This window comes from Saccostrea cucullata, unplaced genomic scaffold (assembly GCF_032062105.1).
Source record: "Saccostrea cucullata isolate Sc308-1 unplaced genomic scaffold, CSIRO_AGI_Scuc_v1 ctg537, whole genome shotgun sequence".
In the NCBI taxonomy this organism is placed as follows: domain Eukaryota; kingdom Metazoa; phylum Mollusca; class Bivalvia; order Ostreida; family Ostreidae; genus Saccostrea; species Saccostrea cuccullata.
Window position 1 is genome coordinate 137,498 of NW_026927328.1, and position 19,435 is coordinate 156,932.

At 34.0% G+C, this 19,435-nt stretch overlaps 1 protein-coding gene across 5 annotated transcripts in view; it reads right to left on the reverse strand.

Moving 5' to 3' along the window:
- The window catches only part of LOC134274103 (nuclear receptor corepressor 2-like), a 46,503-nt gene that overhangs the window by 23,516 nt on the left and 3,552 nt on the right, over nt 1-19,435 (reverse strand). For 4 of the 5 annotated variants that reach the window (XM_062756356.1, XM_062756355.1, XM_062756357.1 and 1 more), the window contains exon 2: nt 6,879-7,053. In XM_062756356.1, the coding sequence (XP_062612340.1) occupies nt 6,879-7,053 (175 nt within the window). Of the gene's footprint in view, nt 1-419; nt 514-6,878; nt 7,054-19,435 lie in introns of those variants that run through there. The other variant, XM_062756358.1, reaches the window with a different exon arrangement.

Below are 19,435 nucleotides of genomic sequence, written 5' to 3' on the forward strand. Positions count from 1 at the left end.
ACTATAAATGTTATGAAGTTAAAACATAAGGTCAGCTGCAGTTTATCGCAATATCAGTGTTTGTGGAATTTTAGTTTGTGATGTTAAACAACCTAGTAAATATACAAACTACAAAGTAGATCTTTTACCTATGAAAGAAAGGAGGAAAAGACAGGACCCCTGGGTGACAAACAGAATTGCAAATACTCTAACAGTTAAGTGACTGCCCCTAAAATGATTATGTATTAGCCTACACACAAGAATTACACATACAAGTAAAACACAACCTGAAATGCATGTAAACACAGTACAAATAGGTCAGAGAGTGAAATCCTCTCAGGTGACCCACATATTTTTACAATATTTACATTACGTAATATACATCCAAAAGTGAATGAGACAGCATGCTCAGTAGAATGGAACAGTATAAACTCACTGACCTGTCAGCTAAATGTCTGCATAGTCAACAGAGTGACTTGTGTAGGATCAGAAAGTGTGTGTTGTTTCACTATACCTAGCGACCTTCACCTTGTCTTTATTTAGAATTTTTTGATTAGGGGCATGAGGCAGTGGAGCAATCTTTTACTACACAGAACAGCCACTGACCTAGATGGGCGAGAGCTGACCTAGATGGTCAATATGCCCGCAGTGGTCTTGCAAGCTTTTGGCTTGTTGGCCGTCAATCACTTCAGCCATACATCACAGGCCAGATCTAAGACTGGACATTTGACATATCTGGCACATGTTTGACCTATATTTAATGATGTGATTTACTTAAAAACATTTCCTGTATTGAATGACTTTTCTACAGATAATGTCTTGTAATTGCACAGGGTTAATTAACTGAATGAAAATCATTACATACCGGTATATTTCACACATGTTTTTCTTTACCGGTAATACAATTTAGACAAATAATAATTAGTAATCATGACTTTGCATGTGCTTCAACTAACCCCACCCCGACCCCAAATAAATGCAATGACTGACAGCAAACTGGTTTTTTTGTGATAAGAGTACCAGCAAGTATTTCTCACATGAATTTAAAAACATTCTCCGTAGCAGGTGAGATATTCCAACAGTATTGATGTATATCTAGCATAAAAAATAGTAACGTCATCAAGTGGTATTATAATAATTATAATCAAATAATATGAAGATCGCAAAACCATGCACTTCCAATCTTGAAAACTGTAATTAGTTAATATGTGAAAAAATAATGCCCTCATGCAGTTTTGTAGCCCCCTTTTGTCCCTCATTTTCAACAATTCAAAAACAAACCTGATTTCAGACTTACTTTTGTGAAAAGCTAATGTCAACAGCGAACATGTAATTACAATAAAAAGAAGATCAGAATTGAATGGGAAAAGACATATACTGGTAATTACATATAGTCTTAATAGATGTACAAGCATGTATCTATATCTGCAGAGTTTTAGAGACATTAATAAAACAAGGAGACTAAGAAATTCTCCAGATAAAAAGACAAAAGATATTTTTTTTTACATATATATTATTATTATAAATACTACAATTTACAGAGGACATTAAAATCTATAGTTAGCACTGATTGGCATAGCTAACAATGGAAATCAATCCAATTCTAACTACAGTCAATGGACATTAATTTTTTTCTTTCCAGACTTGTGTTGAATTGTTTACATGGAACCTTAATAGCAGTTTTAGATTGATTTTGCAGTTGTCCATCATATCAGTTCGTTCTTTTTACTTTGAGTGACTTATGATTTCAAAAAAAAAAAAAAAAATGAACAAATTGGTGATAGTAATTTATGGCATGATTTCTGCAATACTGTATCTTTCAGCAGATAATTGTGCTACTGAAAACCCATAGGCCTCATTGTAGACATTTTTTTTTTTCTAATCTTGACTTCTTTTATTTCTTTTGGCTAAAGCATAAGATTTGCAGTTGCATATTCACCATTTGGGGAACTAATAAATATTACAAATGAGAGGCCCATGGGCCTTGATAGTAACATGAATTTCATGAGTTTCTCACAAGAGATTTATATCTTTCATTCCTACGAAAATGTTTCCTTTGAGAGTTCAAGTATTGCAAAAGAGGCTTTGTTAAATTAAAATGTTCTTGACTCTCTGGAAAAAACGAAATTTAAACATCTTTCAGCAGGCACTGCCTATACAAGTCCTCTCCATGTTTTCATTTAACAGGTCAGAGAGAATACTCGAAATCGGGTATTATCCGTGAAATCACGTATAATACTCGATATTAGGGTATCATTGAATCCGCGAAATCGGGTATAGGAGGTGTAATCACCTAATAAAACTTAAACAATGGGATGGCGCATGTTGCCGAGTTAACTTTCATCTAGATACACATGATTTCTAAAGGTATCACTAGCCAAGTAAGAATTTGGGCGTCAAGATTAATGCGCTCGGGACAACAAATACCCGTGGAGCTCAGTACATTTCATGATCTGCACACAAAAAGGCGTTCGATTTGCTTTATATTTTTCCTTATGTTGAAAGTATATGCATCTTCCTAATGTTCATTCCCAACACAACCGAATTGTAAAGTATCAGAATTCGGGAATTTATAATAATTCCACATCAACACGACAAACATGAACAATTTGTAAATAAATCAAATTATACGGAAACACATTTCATACACCAGATATGATGCCAATGTATAAACAAGGGATTGTCTATCCTATCTAATTATGTGTCATTAATTACTTTCACATTCATCTTGTGCATAAAATCAAATTTATTTATGAATGTATAAATAATGTAATGATAAAAATGTCTAAAATTTCGGCTAAAAGAACCCTCTTTCTCTTTTTTGAAAATCTTTTCTTTTTTTATTTATCATTCAAACATATTTGCAGAATATGTCTTCAACATTTTAGTAGAGACAGTGATAGTTTCAGGAATACAGCTTATGAGAGAACATAACTGTTGATAGTTTAATTTCGCTAAGTCATCAATATTTTACCATTTCTTGTCGACTTCAAGGGGGGGGGGGGGGGGGGGGGGGGGGGGGCTAAAGGCTTCTTGACCACCTCTGACAAAACAACCTCGACTGTGTTCTACATGTGTCCAAGAGACCTCTCTTTGAATGTCACGGTCGGTTAAACTCGGTCATATATTTTTAATCGTAGGGAAGATTTATTCATCAAATAAAAATCATATACATTGTAGGTAAACAAAAAGCAACCTGTTATTTTCTAACACAATATAAGACTACAAGTAACTAGAATTCATGTTTATTTTTTAAACACATTTTTTCATTATAGATGAGTATTAGGAAAAGTTATTGCCATGAGTAATACGTATCATAGATAAAATAACTCAAAGAAAACTGTGACATATTGTCTAGAACCAATCAGATAGTGCGTTGTATTAGCATATTATAATGAGGTATAAGATAGCGATATAAAAACAAGAGGCCCATGGGCCACATCGCTCACCTGAGAAGCTTTGGCCATTCTGTTCTTTACCAGATTTCCCCCTTGTAATACATATTGTGACCCCACCCTTCCCACTTATCATAATTTAAACAATTTGAAATCTACACTGAAAGTATGCTTCCAAATAAGTTTCAGCTTTGATTTTCAGATTTTTTCTATATATTTCTATGTAAAACATTGATTCCCCATTGTGGCCCCGCCCAACCCCCAGGGGTCATGATTTGAACAATTTAGAATCTACACTACCCCAGGATGCTTCCAAATAAGTTCCAGCTTCCCTGGCTCAGTGGTTCTTGAGAAGAAGATTTTCAAAGATTTTTCCTATATATCTCTATGTAAAACACTGATTCCCCATTGTGGTCCTGTCCTACCCCCGGGGGTCATGATTTGAACAATTAAGAATCTACACTACCCCAGGATGCTTCCACATAAGTTTCAGCTTTTCTGGCTCAGTGGTTCTTGAGAAGAAGATTTTCAAAGATTTTTCCTATATATTTCTATGTAAAACATTGATTCCCCATTGTGGCCCCGCCCTACCCCCGGGGGGTCATGATTTGTACAATTTAGAATCTACACTACCCCAGGATGCTTCCACATAAGTTTCAGTTTTTCTGGCCCAGTGGTTCTTGAGAAGAAGATTTTCAAAAATTTTTCCTATATATTTCTATGTAAAACACTGATTCCCCATTGTGGCCCCGCCCTACCCCCGGGGGTCATGATTTGAACAATTTAGAATCTACATTACCCCAGGATGCTTCCACATAAGTTTCAGCTTTTCTGGCCCAGTGGTTCTTGAGAAGAAGATTTTCCAAGATTTTTCCTATATATTTCTATGTAAAACATTGATTCCCGATTGTGGCCCTGCCCTACCCCCGGGGGTCATGATTTGAACAATTTAGAATCTACACTACCCCAGGATGCATCCACATAAGTTTCAGCTTTACTGGCCCAGTGGTTCTTGAGAAGAAGATTTTTTAATGACCCAGCCCTATTTTTGTCTTTTCTTGATTATCTCCCCTTGCGAGGGGATATGTCCCTTCATTTTAACAATTTAAATTCCCCTTCACCCAAGGATGCTTTGTACCAAGTTTGGTCAAAATTGGCCCAGTGGTTCTTGAGAAGAAGTCGAAAATGTGAAAAGTTTACAGACGGACGGATGGACGGACGGACAGACAGACGGACAGACAGACAGACGAATGACGGACAAAATGTGATCAGAAAAGCTCACTTGAGCCTTCGGCTCAGGTGAGCTAAAAAACAAGAGATGTTTGTAAAACACTTATGCCCCCCCCCCCCCCACAAATTGGAATTTTTCTAAGTCCAAAAGGGCATAACTCTGTCAATTATGGTGTGATCATACCCAAAACAGAACTTGACCTAGATATTCATCTGACTAATTGGTATACTAAATTAAATTTCAATACCGGGGTATGTGCAACCTCTCCAAAGAAAATGAACGGAAACTGCAAACATTTGGAATTTTTCTAAGTCCTAGGGGCATAACTCTGTCAATTATGGTGCGATCGTACCCAAAACAGAACCTGACCTAGATATTCATCTGAATAATCTGTATACTTAATTCCATTTCAATATGTGCAACCTCTCCATAGAAAATGATCGGAAACTGCAAACATTTGGAATTTTTCTAAGTCCAAGGGGCATAACTCTGTCAATTATGGTGCGATCATACCCAAAACAGAACTTGACCTAGATATTCATCTGAATAATCTGTATACTTAATTCCATTTCAATATGTGCAACCTCTCCATAGAAAATGATCGGAAACTGCAAACATTTGGAATTTTTCTAAGTCCAAGGGGCATAACTCTGTCAATTATGGTGCGATCGTACCCAAAACAGAACTTGACCTAGATATCCATCTGATTAATTTGTATACTAAATTCCATTTCAATATATGCAACCTCTCCAAAGAAAATGAACGGAAACTGCAAATAATTGGAATTTTTCTATGTCCAAGGGGCATAACTCTGTCAATTATGGTGCAATCGTACCCAAAACAGAACTTGACCTAGATATTCATATGATATACCTGTATACCAAATTTCATTTCAGTATGTGCAAGGGTTATGAAGAAAATGAACGGAAACTAGATGGACCAAAAGACTGACATACCGACCGACCGACCGACAGACAGCAGCAAAGCAATATGCCCTCCCTTCTTCGAAGGGGGGCATAAATATAGAAGGTAAAGACGTAAAATTTACCCTGTCTATCAAATAGTATAATAAAGAAAGGAAGTGGCTACGATTTTTATGAAATTTTAATGTCCGATGAGGAATTATATTCCCAAAAAGTAAGACAAGAGTTTCCAAGGCAATTGAATACTCCATTATTTCAGTTTGTTCATTAACATGTTCATAAACGTAAAAACTATAAGAAATGTGAAAACTTGACTATGTAATTCATATTTCAATATGACTGTACCTCGATCTATATTGAGAAATTCAATGTATTATAAGCTCATGAAAAGATGTACACATTTGACTTTTATTTATAACCCCCCCCCCCCCCCCCAAAAAAAACAAGAAAATCCTGTTCATATGACTTCTCGCTCTCAATTTTCAGACAAATGCATAAAATAAAGGTAAAATAGCATATCTTGTATCCATTAAAATGCAACCAAAAAATTAACGGTGTCTTTGAATAAAAATTTCATGCTCAAAAAAGATACTCACCTTCAATTACATGTAGCTATTTTCAAACTGTTTTCCCGTGGGTATTTATTAAATCTTATTTTATTTTCTTCTTTATAATAACGTTGGTATTCTATTATGGCAGAGATATACAATTATGACTCGCTTATACTGTACTCTCTAACTGTTAGGAGTAATTTATATTTCACGAGAAAGGGACGCCATACATTTTTCAGTAAAAATACATAACACGGCGTTAGTCGTTTAATTTCTTTAAAATTTCACGTTTTGTGAATAGTGCACAAATTAGAAAATTAAATATATAGAATACTTTAATGGGAAATAAAGACAAACAAAGTGTAGTTATTTGTTTTTAGAAATTATATTGAAAAATAATAACGCCATTGTGTCCTCTTTGTTACCCCAGCAGTGTTTGTCGTGTGATTTTAAACTTATCTGACAACCGTATGAATTAGGTTTAATAAAAATAAATCCACAAGATACTGATGTACAAGTAATAGTTACTGGCATAATGCGCCGTTGCTTTATTCTTTAGTTCTTATAGAAAGTTGCACGGAATACCCGATTTTGCGGATTCAACGATACCCAAATATCGAGTATTATACGCGATTTTACGGATTATACCCGATTTCGAGTATTCTCTCCGACCTGTTTAAAACTGAGCAGATATTGAGCAGATCAAAAAACACCCTGAGTGAGCCTAATTTTTTGTTGTGTTCAAGGTTCTATTACTATGTATGATGCAGCAGACAGATAATTCTAAATGTGCCTTTACCTGGAAGTCTTGTCTATACATAGGATACACTGATGCTGTGGCTGGCACTCCAGGGTAGTTCCTGTGGCTCTGAGGATCCTGTGGGTAGGGGTACCCAGGCCGCTGTTGTACGGGGCTCTGGGGGCGGGGCCTTTTGTATGGAGAGGACACATCGTGCGGGTTGCCCGCTGGCCCTCTGAAAAGATACATACTGTGTATTGGTTGATGTTTAACTCTATAGTCACAAAATTTGGACCAACCTGTCTCATGTGTAGGCATTTCTAAAATAGAATGAGTTTGAAATCTGCCACGAGATGATTCAATACCATATACTTATTGGTTCAAAAATTTGAAGTAATTACTTTCAAACAGAAAAGCAGTTAAGGTTTAGCTGCAAATTTTGACCCCCCCCCCCCCCCCACCCTTTCTCTCAAATACAATGTCAGAAAATATATGATAAAAGCATTATTTTTAGCATTTAGTCATTTTTTAAAATGTCTATTGCATTCTACAATTTGTTAATTCTTGTTTTTTGTTTTGTTAATTAACTAAATGTCCAGGCTTAATTATGCTGGAAAAACAATATGGATTTAATTAATGAGGAAATCATGAAATATGTCTACATGACAGGTGTTTGAGAAGTTAATACACCAATAACATTTACAAAAGTACCAAAATGAAATCTTTATGAAACATTTCTGATAATTTGAAATATAAATGAAGATCAGATATTCTATGAACAACCTTAAATTTTAATTGAAAAACCTTTCACATTCATTAATTTCCTTTCACCTCCACCTGTGTTTATTACACATGCATAGCAATTCCCAATTAGCACATTTTTACAATTATTATTGTCTGCTTTGAGAAAAGACATGGTTAATCATTTAAAAGTTCAAATTCTCATACAGTGAGCATTTTAATAAAGCAAACTTTTTATTGATATTATTATATCATTTTTTTTTAGATTCTGACTTTAAAGTACATGTATGTCTATGAACCAATGTAATTAAAAAAAAAAGCAAAAACACAGACCCCTGGGTACTGTTTTGCGAAAGAACTTGCAACTACATGTATTTAAAATATACTGTAAAATCACATACTGTGGAATCATTTTAATTTGTAAGGCTCAGGGTTTGTGGGTAAGTAAAATTTTACCTGTTCGTGGGGATGTAATTTTGTGGGTTACTCGTAAATTCCATGGTTCAGTGAATCAATATGTTAACAAAATAAACGTTCATGGGGATGTAAATTCGGAGGTAAGGGTGACCCATGAAATTCACGAACATTCAAGTCCCCCCCACAAACAATGATGATTCTACAGTATTTTCTCTGGGTCAAATTTTGAGGTTTGATAAGAAGATATTGGTTTGTGGGGATTTGATTTCATGGTTTGAGAATAAAATGCACATGAAATTTTACATTTCAAGTAGATCATGAATTTGTGGGTCTCTCAATGCCTAAAAAACAAGGAAAATGAAACCCCCATAAATATTAGTGATTTCACTGTATCCATTTTTAATGGTGTTTACTTCACACCTTTCCTGCATGTTTTAGCATCAAGGATGACTTTGACTTATTCAAACTATACTGTAAATATTATGATATACACAGGGTTATTTGGTATGATGTTAAACACACTGTGAAATAATCACGAATGGTTTCTCCAAATAGTGTCAGATGTCAACACCAAATAAGCAATAATATCAGAAATGACAATGGCAGGAAGTAATATGCTCTCCAAACCCACGGAATCCCTGCAAATAATAAGCCAAGCATCAGATAAATTGATTATGTGGATTCTCATTTTGGAGTATTAAAAATCCCAAACATTATTTAGCAATATTTAGACAATTGCTTTATCATTATTATTAATAATAATATCTCAATAATTGTCCTGATCCATGTAATATTTTTCTTAAAGATTATACCTTCTCCAAATCCAATTTTAATTAGTGTTTATATGCAAAAGATGTCTATATTGTTTGTTAGTAACACAAAATTTTGTTAATCTTTTTTATCTGTATGCAATAAGATTCAACTGAAAAAAGGGGATGGGGATGTGCGGACACCTTTTCTGTCAAATGACCAGATATAAAAAGAAATATTGAAGTGCCTTTATTTGATCACCCTTTCTCAAAGACCTTAGAAAATTGTTCAGAAAACCCTTTTAGAAAGAAACTTGAACAAACAAGGGTAGTCAAAGGCAGAGCATCAACAAGAGTAGTGAAAGGCAGAGCATCAACAAGGGTAGTCAAAGGCAGAGCATCAACAAGGGGAGTGAAAGGCAGATTACATCAACAAGGGTAGTGAAAGGCAGAGCATCAACAAGGGTAGTGAAAGGTGGAGCATCAACAAGGATAGTGAAAGATGGAGCATCAACAAGGATAGTGAAAGATGGAGCATCAACAAGGATAGTGAAAGGTGGAGCATCAACAAGGGTAGTGAAAGGTGGAGCATCAACAAGGATAGTGAAAGGTGGAGTATCAACAAGGATAGTGAAAGATGGAGCATCAACAAGGATAGTAAAAGGTGGAGCATCAACAAGGGTAGTGAAAGGTGGAGCATCAACAAGGATAGTGAAAGGTGGAGCATCAACAAGGATAGTGAAAGGTGGAGTATCAACAAGGGGAGTGAAAGGCAGAGCATCAACAAGGGTAGTCAAAGGCAGAGCATCAACAAGGGGAGTGAAAGATGGAACATCAACAAGGGTAGTGAAAGGCGGAGCATCAACAAGGATAGTGAAAGATGGAGTATCAACAAGGGGAGTGAAAGGTGGAGCATCAACAAGGGTAGTCAAAGGCGGAGCATCAACAAGGGTAGTGAAAGGCGGAGCATCAACAAGGATAGTGAAAGGTGGAGTATCAACAAGGGGAGTGAAAGGTGGAGCATCAACAAGGGTAGTCAAAGGCGGAGCATAAACAAGGGTAGTGAAAGGCGGAGCATCAACAAGGGGAGTGAAAGGCGGAGCATTCCTTCGCAAAGAGCATATTAATCCCCAGTGCAAATTACATCACTTCCTTTTCTTACAGCACTAAATCAAACACTAACAAACACACAAACAATTGCAGTTCAACTATGTTTTTGTCAATGTTTCCTTTTTTATTGCATTTTAAACTAAATTGATCATATTGAATGCAGTTTGCATATTTATAGCTCTCTTGACTGAAGTAATTCAGCTTTAAATCAAATGGTTAATTGTGGGTCAACTCAAACAAATTTAAACTTAAAACTCATTTAACAATTAACATACATATATTTACAAACCAATCTGTCAGTTTATATCCAAGAAATTGTACAATTGTGTAATACAACAAGAAAAGAAAAAGTATGATTAGTTTTACAAAGTCGCAGGACTAAATACAAAAGTTAAAATGTACAGACCTATACCTTCTCCAAAAAGCAGAGGCATGAACTGCATTTTGATAAACCTGAGCATTCCACTGTTGTTGCTGTGAAAGCTGAACCTGAGCAATCTGGTTGCTGTGTTGCTGCACAGCAGATTGTGCTGTCATGGCTGGTGCTACATGCACCAAATGCTGTGCTTGAGTTTGCTGCAATTGCTGAACGCGATACTCAAAATTGTTGAACATGGCTACTTTTTTATGTCCACAATAATGTCGCAATCTGTCTTAATCAGAGAGATCTTGAGCACTCACTTTACCAAGTAATTGGCAATAAAAGTACCATTTAAACTGTAAAAGCCTAAAATCAAACTCTTCTATTCTTCATCTTTAAGACACCATTAGTTAATGATATCTAACAAAGTAGGAGAAAATGAAGGAAAAAAATTGAGACAGTTATTTGAGGTACTGTTGTTTTTTCGATGTATCCTTAATGCTTTCTTGGCTAGAATAACAATTTTAAAAAAAGGCACCTAATGTTTGGCAAGATAAAAGCACAAGGCACCAATTATTAGAGTCCAACAAAAATCAAAGCACCAAGTACAATCCAAAAATACTCCAAAAGATGTTAGCATCCCTGGAAATATTTTCAGTCTGTATACAAGCACAGTTTTCTAAAATCACATCATCTTTCTAGTCCTCCACATGGTGACAAGTCCTTTCTGCTTTAATTCGTCACAACGGCATGTGATTCGCATTTGAAGAGAAACTAGAACAATACTGCTCATAGCTTGTGTAAGTTCTCCAGAGCCAAAGCAGCATCAATATTTCTTTAGAAAAAAAATATACGATTAGAGGAGATATGTGCTATTGAACTTTCCAGGCAAATAAACCCACATTGACAACTGTCATCAGAAACTTGATTAAATTTCAATGGCAAACATCAAAATGCTCAAATCTCTTTTTAATTCCATCCAATAGCAAAAAATATCAAAGTTTTGGAATCGTTAGCCACAAGACAGTACTGCAATGACAGTTGTGTCTCCGATTTCAGATTGTATAATCCTTTATAATCCTGTTAGAACTATTGATTGCAATGACCATACCCGGTCAACAACCAGCTCTGTCACGAGTTCATTCCAAGAAAAAAAAAAACATTTTGGTAAAACAAAAAAAAAAAATTTCTTTTAAAAAAATTTTCCTTCCAGCCACATTTAAAATTCCATAGCTCTGAGAGAGAAAAGTCAATACTAGATTTACTGTTGGTGCCGACAAGGTACAGGGAATCTAATCACATGGTTATCTCTTGCTTTTGTCACTTTTCCTTGTATCACCAACCTTTCTTGTTAGTATACAATAGCTGTCAGCTTTAGCATCTGTAAGGTGACAATGTCTGCTATTCCTGGTACAATTTCTAAATCTTAATCAGACCTTCCTTTGTCACTTTTCTTATGTTCATCTGCTTCTGTCACCTCCACAAGTGATTTTTTCCCTGATTGCGCAACTTTTTTCAATCATAGATATTTCATAGAATTCCCCTTTGTTATTTAGTACAAATCACTTTCTGATACATGTATGCCGATTTGTTAGTGCAAATTGATTATTTTCTAAGGAGTATCACATTATAATTATAAAAACGTCATTGTTACATTTATTAAAACATGTCTAGATGTGACTAATTAGATTTGTCAATCTTGAGATTTCTGCGAGTCAGAGCTCAGCTTCAGCAATGATTAAATGATCAATTTTTTCTTCATTAACAGGCAATTAACAGGACTGTGGAGTGCTAATAAACTGCAACAGTTTGCTGACATTTGAACATTTTCATATACAATGTAATGGAATGAAATTAGATCCGAGAAATATAAGTGGAGAACCTAATAAGTTTACTTCATTAAGAAACAAAACTGAATATCATTAACACCTATATGTTAAAACTGAAGATGTTTCTTAGTAATAAGTGGTACTAAAATGACATCTGTCAACCCTATCTACACAAATGATAATGAATTATTACAGTTCATAAAATTACTAGGTGATAATAAACAAATCATTTTCACTTTTATTGTCATCATGATTTTTATAACATTTAGGATTCAAAGGGCAAAGTAGGAATTTTAACAACTGAATTTTAATGTTCCAAATGTACAACAAGCCATTAGGAACTTATAATTGAAACCAATGTCTATGAAAAATGAGTGTTGGTTCCCTGTTATACTTGCTCTGAGTTACTTTTGATTGAATGAAATTACAGAATGTTTATTTCATAATAGCTCTCCAGCTTCCTCTTCCGAAACCCTATCTCACTTCCTCCCATTAGTGCCCTTGTATTGACAGATTGCCTCCCTTGTGTTGTGATATCCTTGACCTTGAAGTGAGAAAGGGTGTGGCTCTGTTTACATCATCATGAAGGAAATCACTGATGATGTCCAATATATTTATCTGTTTGAGGCAAACAATAACAGAGATGGACATGAGTACCTTTTAACAATACATCTCTATGTATACATTTCCTCAAAATGACTTTTCAACATAGGAATGAATTCAATTCTTTTATTCACTTTCTGAACTGCCAAGAATTTTAATATGTAGCACAAAATCTTGGCTTCCATCATCAATAAGATTGTCTAGATCAGTTTCTAATCTTTCAATTTTCAAAATATTAATTTCTTACAACGAAGAATAAAATGGAAAAAATCACATCAAGATCGAGTGACAGAATAAAGAGAATCCATGGATCACAACAATTTAATTAGCCTCAAGTACAAAATACTCTTAAATGAAACTCAATTTTCATTAAGTCCTCTTAATGGCATGCTTTGAACATTTTCAAATCATTTCACAATATCAAATGCTTGAAATCCACTTGACATATTTAAAAACTCCTATCCTTTCCATTTTGTCCATGCCCGATTTTTATTCCTCATCTTCTGACCTCAGCTAGGGGCCATAGATTTAATTTAATCAGACTTTAATCACAAAGCATGAGGATTAATTGTTTTCTGACGGAAATCAGGACTAAATGGTTTCAGAATAGCCAATAATTTCCATAAAAACCTCTGAATCATGAAGAGCAGAATTCTAATGCCATGTACAATAGAAATACCCACTGGAGCAGAATTTAAAGAAATGAAAGAAAAAGCAAAATTTAAAAGTGCATTACATCATGTACATGGAGATGTGCTGTTGAGTAGACAAGCATATTGATTTCACTTCCAGTTACCAACCGAATTTCTTAACAAGATTTAAAAAAAACATATTTCCAAATATGAAAAATAATGAGACATTCCTTGAATATCTATTTCATCATGGTTTAATCAGGACTTATAGGTACTTGAGAACTGACCAGCTTCAAAAACTTTAAAAATTTCTGTCAGTTCAAACATCTGGACCAAAAGTCTGGTAGTGTCCATCCCTTGCAACTTTGGTCCAGGTAGGGCTTGGTAATAGGCCTGCTCAAAAAGCTTAAACCTGGTCACTCATCTGGAAAATATGTCGGATCCAGCATCCGAAGCAAGTCTGGTAGTGTCCATCCCTAGATGCATCATCCATGCAAGTTTGATCCAGGTAGGGCTTAATATATTTACTTGGTGATGGACTTGCTCCTAAAACTTAAACTGTATGATTTTATTATGATTTGTCGTCACTCTATTCAAAATAATCAAACTTTTTTAGAAAGGGAGTTAAAAAATCATTTTTTCTTCCTTTCAAAAAAAGTTCTCTGCTTTGAAACCATGATACGAACACTCCTATTTTCTTGCTAATTTTGTTATACAACATAAAAGATGTATGGTATAGAATGACTTCATGGAAACATTATTTCAAAATGATGAATAGAGTTTCAGTAGTCATCAAAACTGCTAAGAAACACATAATACCAAGGACAATATGAAAATATTTCTCAACTCTCAATAACATCTGTCAAATTCAAGAAAAAGAAGAAAAGTCATCAAGTTCTTCAAAGCTATACATCATATTTCATAACTGTGTGTCTAAAATACTGATTTTACTTAATATGGTCTCCATCATGACAAATATTTTTTAGACAAACATATTCACCATTCTAATATTAAATTTAAACATCTTCAAGAATGAGGTGAATTTTTAATACTTTAAATAAATCCTGGGAATATTTATCATCTACAATGCAGTGAATGCATTTCATATTTATCATGTTTATAATGTTTATAGTGTTTTTCAAGCAACAAATTCTTAAGGCTAAGGCCAATAACTCTTACTATAAAAATATCACTAAATAAACTAGAAAACTGACCAGTCAGCAAGGGCCCCGCCATGGGGTAGAATTAAAAGGGTGCAGCTTACGTAATGATTAAAAAATGTACGAAGAATAAGCAACAGCAACTGTATTCTTAAAACTGTATTCTTAAAAATTCCTGAATATTCAAAAACCTGAAAATAATATCCTTGTATTTACATTAGGCAGTAAAGAACAATTTAACATTGAATGTATTAAACAATTATGAAGCTTGTGTTATATAGAATGCCAGCCTTCAATGAATGCAAATATCATGAAGGCTTGACCTTAACTTCAAACAAACAGCAGTTGCAAACAAAGGTTTTCATTAATCTTAAAGATAAAGAAAAGCCCACTAAATTTTCTGCAGCAGGCTAGATAATTGATCCCAAAGGATTAATTGTACCTCTCTCATCATTTTCTTCTAAAGTTACAATAAGAACTTTTTCAGTATTAATGATAGAATGGGGTTTTTATAAAACTACCTTAAAAATTAATTAACATAAAGTAAAAAAAGTAATTCAAAAAATCTTCTTTAATCTATTTCTTGTTTTTAGAATTCAATGAAATCATAACTATTAAACAAAAATAAATTATAAAAATTTATACCTAAATCCACATTTCACAGTGTTCATAGCATTCCAAATTGACTTAACTTCAAAACAAACTTCATTTGCAGACAGAGGTGGTAATTCATCTCAATGTGACAGATAAAGATAATGCTCTGGATTTTCTTCAGGAGGAAACCTAATTAATCCCAAGGGACTCATAGCCAGCATTCATTTCACAATGGGAACATCTTCAGCAGTTATCTCTCTTTGCCAATGCATTCTAAAGTTAAGGAATCTACCCCACCACCCCAGCTCCAAACCAGGGGACATAGAGAACCAAACTTAGCATCAAAATATGTATTTCTGCCTACTGAACTAATATACCAAATTTGAACTTGATTGGGCAACCAAAAAAAAAGTTGCCCATTCATTCTTATGCATAGTAAAGGAATCTACCCCACCACCCCAGCTCCAAACCAGAAGACATTGAGAACAAAACTTAGCATCAAAATATGTATTTCTGCCTACTGAACTACCATACCAAATTTGAACTTGATTGGGCAACCATAAAAAAAGTTATTAGAAAAAAACAGAAAATTTGTGGACGGAAGAGAGACAGACGGACAGACGGACAGACAGAGTGATTACTATAGGGCACCCGCAAATCCTTGCGGGGCCCTAATGAAGATCATAGTATTTTTCATGTTATTTGTCCATGAAAAATACAAACTAAGAAACAAACAAGATAATCAAACAAAAATGCACACAAAGCAAAAAGTTAATATAAATTTACTGTATGTAGCACCAAAAGAAGCATAATAGCCCCCTTTTTAGTTTGATTTTTAGATGGGGTCACGTGACCCCGTCTATTAGTTTACTGTCAGAGCCCTCAAAGAGGAAGCCGTGGTGATAACACATGAATTAAATCTACGCTATATGAAAGAGTGCAGAAATTGTTTTGATCAAAATATAAACATTCTGTATCAAACTGAAGAAAGTGATATGAACTTTTTTATAAATGAAATTAATGAAGCATTTTGTATACGATAACTCAAAATATTAAGAGCCATTCTCTGTAATGATTTGAAATTTTATATAGGAGCTGTGGCACGCATAGTCTCAGAATTTCTCCAAACTCTCTATGATAAAAGGCATTGATACCCTGAACTGAAATCAGGCAAAAATTGGTTGCTATGTTTTATAGTTACCATGGCAACATGTCTTAAAGTACGAAAAATGGCATTCTTTAACATGTTTAGAGCCCCATAGTTAACTTTTGCGGCAAAGCAAACAATTGGCAATGACTGTTTCCAAAAGTTGAAGGTCAGATGTCTCAAATGCATTATAAACATGTTTGGTAAATCAACCATTACATACGTTACTACGGTAACAAAGTATTCAAAAGTAAAAAAATATTCATTGAATTTTATAAAGTCATACACGTAAAAATTAAAAAGCAATTGTAGGATGAAATGTGACCAAATAATAGAAAAAAGAGCCTTGAAACACATACCAAGAAAAATATGATATTTCATTTTGGTTGGCAATGGTTGCCAAGGTTTTTATGCCCCAGAGAGCCTTCAAAGTAACACTATGTATGTTTAAATATGATCCTATCTTTTACAAAAAGCACATTTCCTCATAACTAATGATCAATTTTATAAGATGTTGGTGTGCTCCAAATTTTCCCATTTCAAAAAATTCAGATTAGATTCTTTAAATAGAGCGTTGCTATGGAAATAAGCAGAAAATATATGCTTAAAAACCTGAAAAATATTTTGTTTCCTTGGATACGTACCCTTAAATGTAGATTCCCAAAACTTTTATGATTGATATTTATTAACAGCTAACTTGACTTTTAATTTTGACTATCATCCAATCTCTAAGTGGATGCAAGAAGTTGGCACACAGGGTTTAATATTGATATAAAGTTCAAAAAATCGAACATTTTCCCTTCTTGGTAACCATAGCAACAGTGTTGTTTTATTCATCAAATTTTATCAATATATGATATTTAACTTCAGTTCTAACAGATAAGACTATTCCAGCTGAGTTCTTTAATTTGTTTCTTGATTAAATGGCAATTTAATTCTTAATGCAGCGGAAAAAAAATCACTTTTAAGCACTGGTACTTTGTTTCCATGGTAACACTACAAAGTAGCAATTATACCCAATTTTTCTTATGGTTTTGGTGTTGCAAGGTCCTAAGGATGCATATTTGCCAGTCTTGAATTTTCATGTTTTTCCTCAAGACAGTAGCATTAACCCAATCTTAGTTACTGGTTTTGCATGGTTACACTGTGTTACCATGGCAACCATAAAAGTTATTTATAGAATAATATTGCTTATACTTATATACTTAAGGTCAAACATTTTCATTGTTTTTCTTAAGTCAATGATTGAGTTTTAGCATGTAACACCTACCATTAGTGAATATGGAGTGTTTTTCAGCATATTTCAGCATTTTAAATGTATTCCAAATGTACCCTTGGTTACCACTTACTTAGAGATATATTCTAAACAGTTTCTTCACAGTATAAGTGACATCAAGGTGTCATGTTTTTGTTAGAATGGTTTGTTTGCTTTTTCTAGTTTTTATTAAGCCACAGTCAGGATTTAAAGTGGCTGAAAATCTCGATTTTTCAAACTTTTCCGGCTGTTGCCATAGCAACCGAGACACTAAGCAACGAAATTTTGTTTGATATTTGTTTCTGGTGTCAAGTACTAAGCATGGGTGAAGTTTCATCAAAATCGGTGACCATGCGTGGCAACGAAGTTTAAGTGGTTACAGAGAATGGCAATTAATTGTAAAACACACTAGTAAACAAAGTACTTTCCGGCGTAGTATTACGACTGCGTACGCATCATCCATTGTTTACTTTTGGAGAAATATTAATTCGGACCAGGTGAAATTCGGACAATTCAAAAAGGTTTCTAGAATTAGCAATTATTGAAATTTCTACTTCAAATTAAATGAAAAACGTGAATTTATATTATTCACAGTTTTGTTTTTAGTTTGTTAATTAAAAAAAATTATCGAAACTCGTTAAAAAAAAAAAACACAATTGTGAAATCTAGCATGAAAATTATTTTGACCCCGGCTTTCAGTACTGTCTCAGTACTTTGATTTATTACCAGTATTGTACCTGTGTATAAACAATAGAAATGTAGTCCTATTTGACCAAATATTATTGACTTTTTTTTTTAAATAAGGATCCCACCTCTCTGTATATATGTCTAAATTTCCAAGATTCAACCACAGCGTAGCTCATGCAGTGAGCTCCAGAGACATGTATGAATGGAGGAAATTTGCACTGAAAATCTGTACATTGTTCAAGGACGTTTCTATCAGTCCACATGAAATAATTCTAAACTCCCAATAATACTTCGTAGTGCATAGCAACATGGTGGTTTAAGCATGTCAACAACAAAAAAACCCCAAGGATTTAATGCAATTTTCATACCACAAAACTATCATTTGTATCCTCAGTAAATATGACTTTTTATCCCGTGTTTACCCCTTTATCCCATGGATATGACTCATTGGATATTTTTTTTGATATCCCACAGTTGTGATGTCACAATGGGTTTTACGTTAGAGCGATTAAGTTAAATAAAGTGTAGTCCTTCATAAAAGATTGTATTTAACATTGATTGTGATGAATTAAACATGATATAAAATGAATCTCCCATGATTTATAGTTGGATATGATTTTTATCCAACTTGTTGTGTGATTTTATCCAGGCCTCGCCAAGGCTTGGGAATAAAAACCACACAACTCTTTGGATAAAAATCATATCCAACTACAAATCATGTGAGATCTTATATGTATATGACATCATATTTTTGTCACTTAAAAGCTTAGGTATTTCCGAATTTGTCAGAAAGATTGGAATCTCGCTCCCAAGTCCAGGAGAGTGAGTCCATTCAGTTTTGTAACTACATGTACCGGTGGTAATTTTTTTTCTTCCTTTTACTAAAAAAAATCTGGTGCTCTACGCAAGATTTTTATTGCAAAGTTAACATGTATCAGTCTATTTAAAGCAATCTTCAGAGTACACTTACTTTTTAATAAAGTAATCTAAAATCTTCTTTGCTAATAATTTAAGAAACTGACGAAGGTTGTTGGGATAAAATTGAAACGATTAAACAAAACATTTATTTTTACAATTTAAACATACCTTTTTTGAAAGAACATTTTGTAACATCTTTCATTAATATTGGAAATAATTATTGGAAGGCCTATTGATCGACAACTTATATAAAAGTGCTCATTATTAATTATATTAATTTAAAGACCCCCTGATCAAATGAATTTAGCTTAATAAGCATCAAGCATACTGTATGTTTGAAGAAAACTCTGAGGGGCATATCAACTCAGGGTGAACAGGAGAATGGTGTGAAATCATTTGGCGCAAACAGGTTAT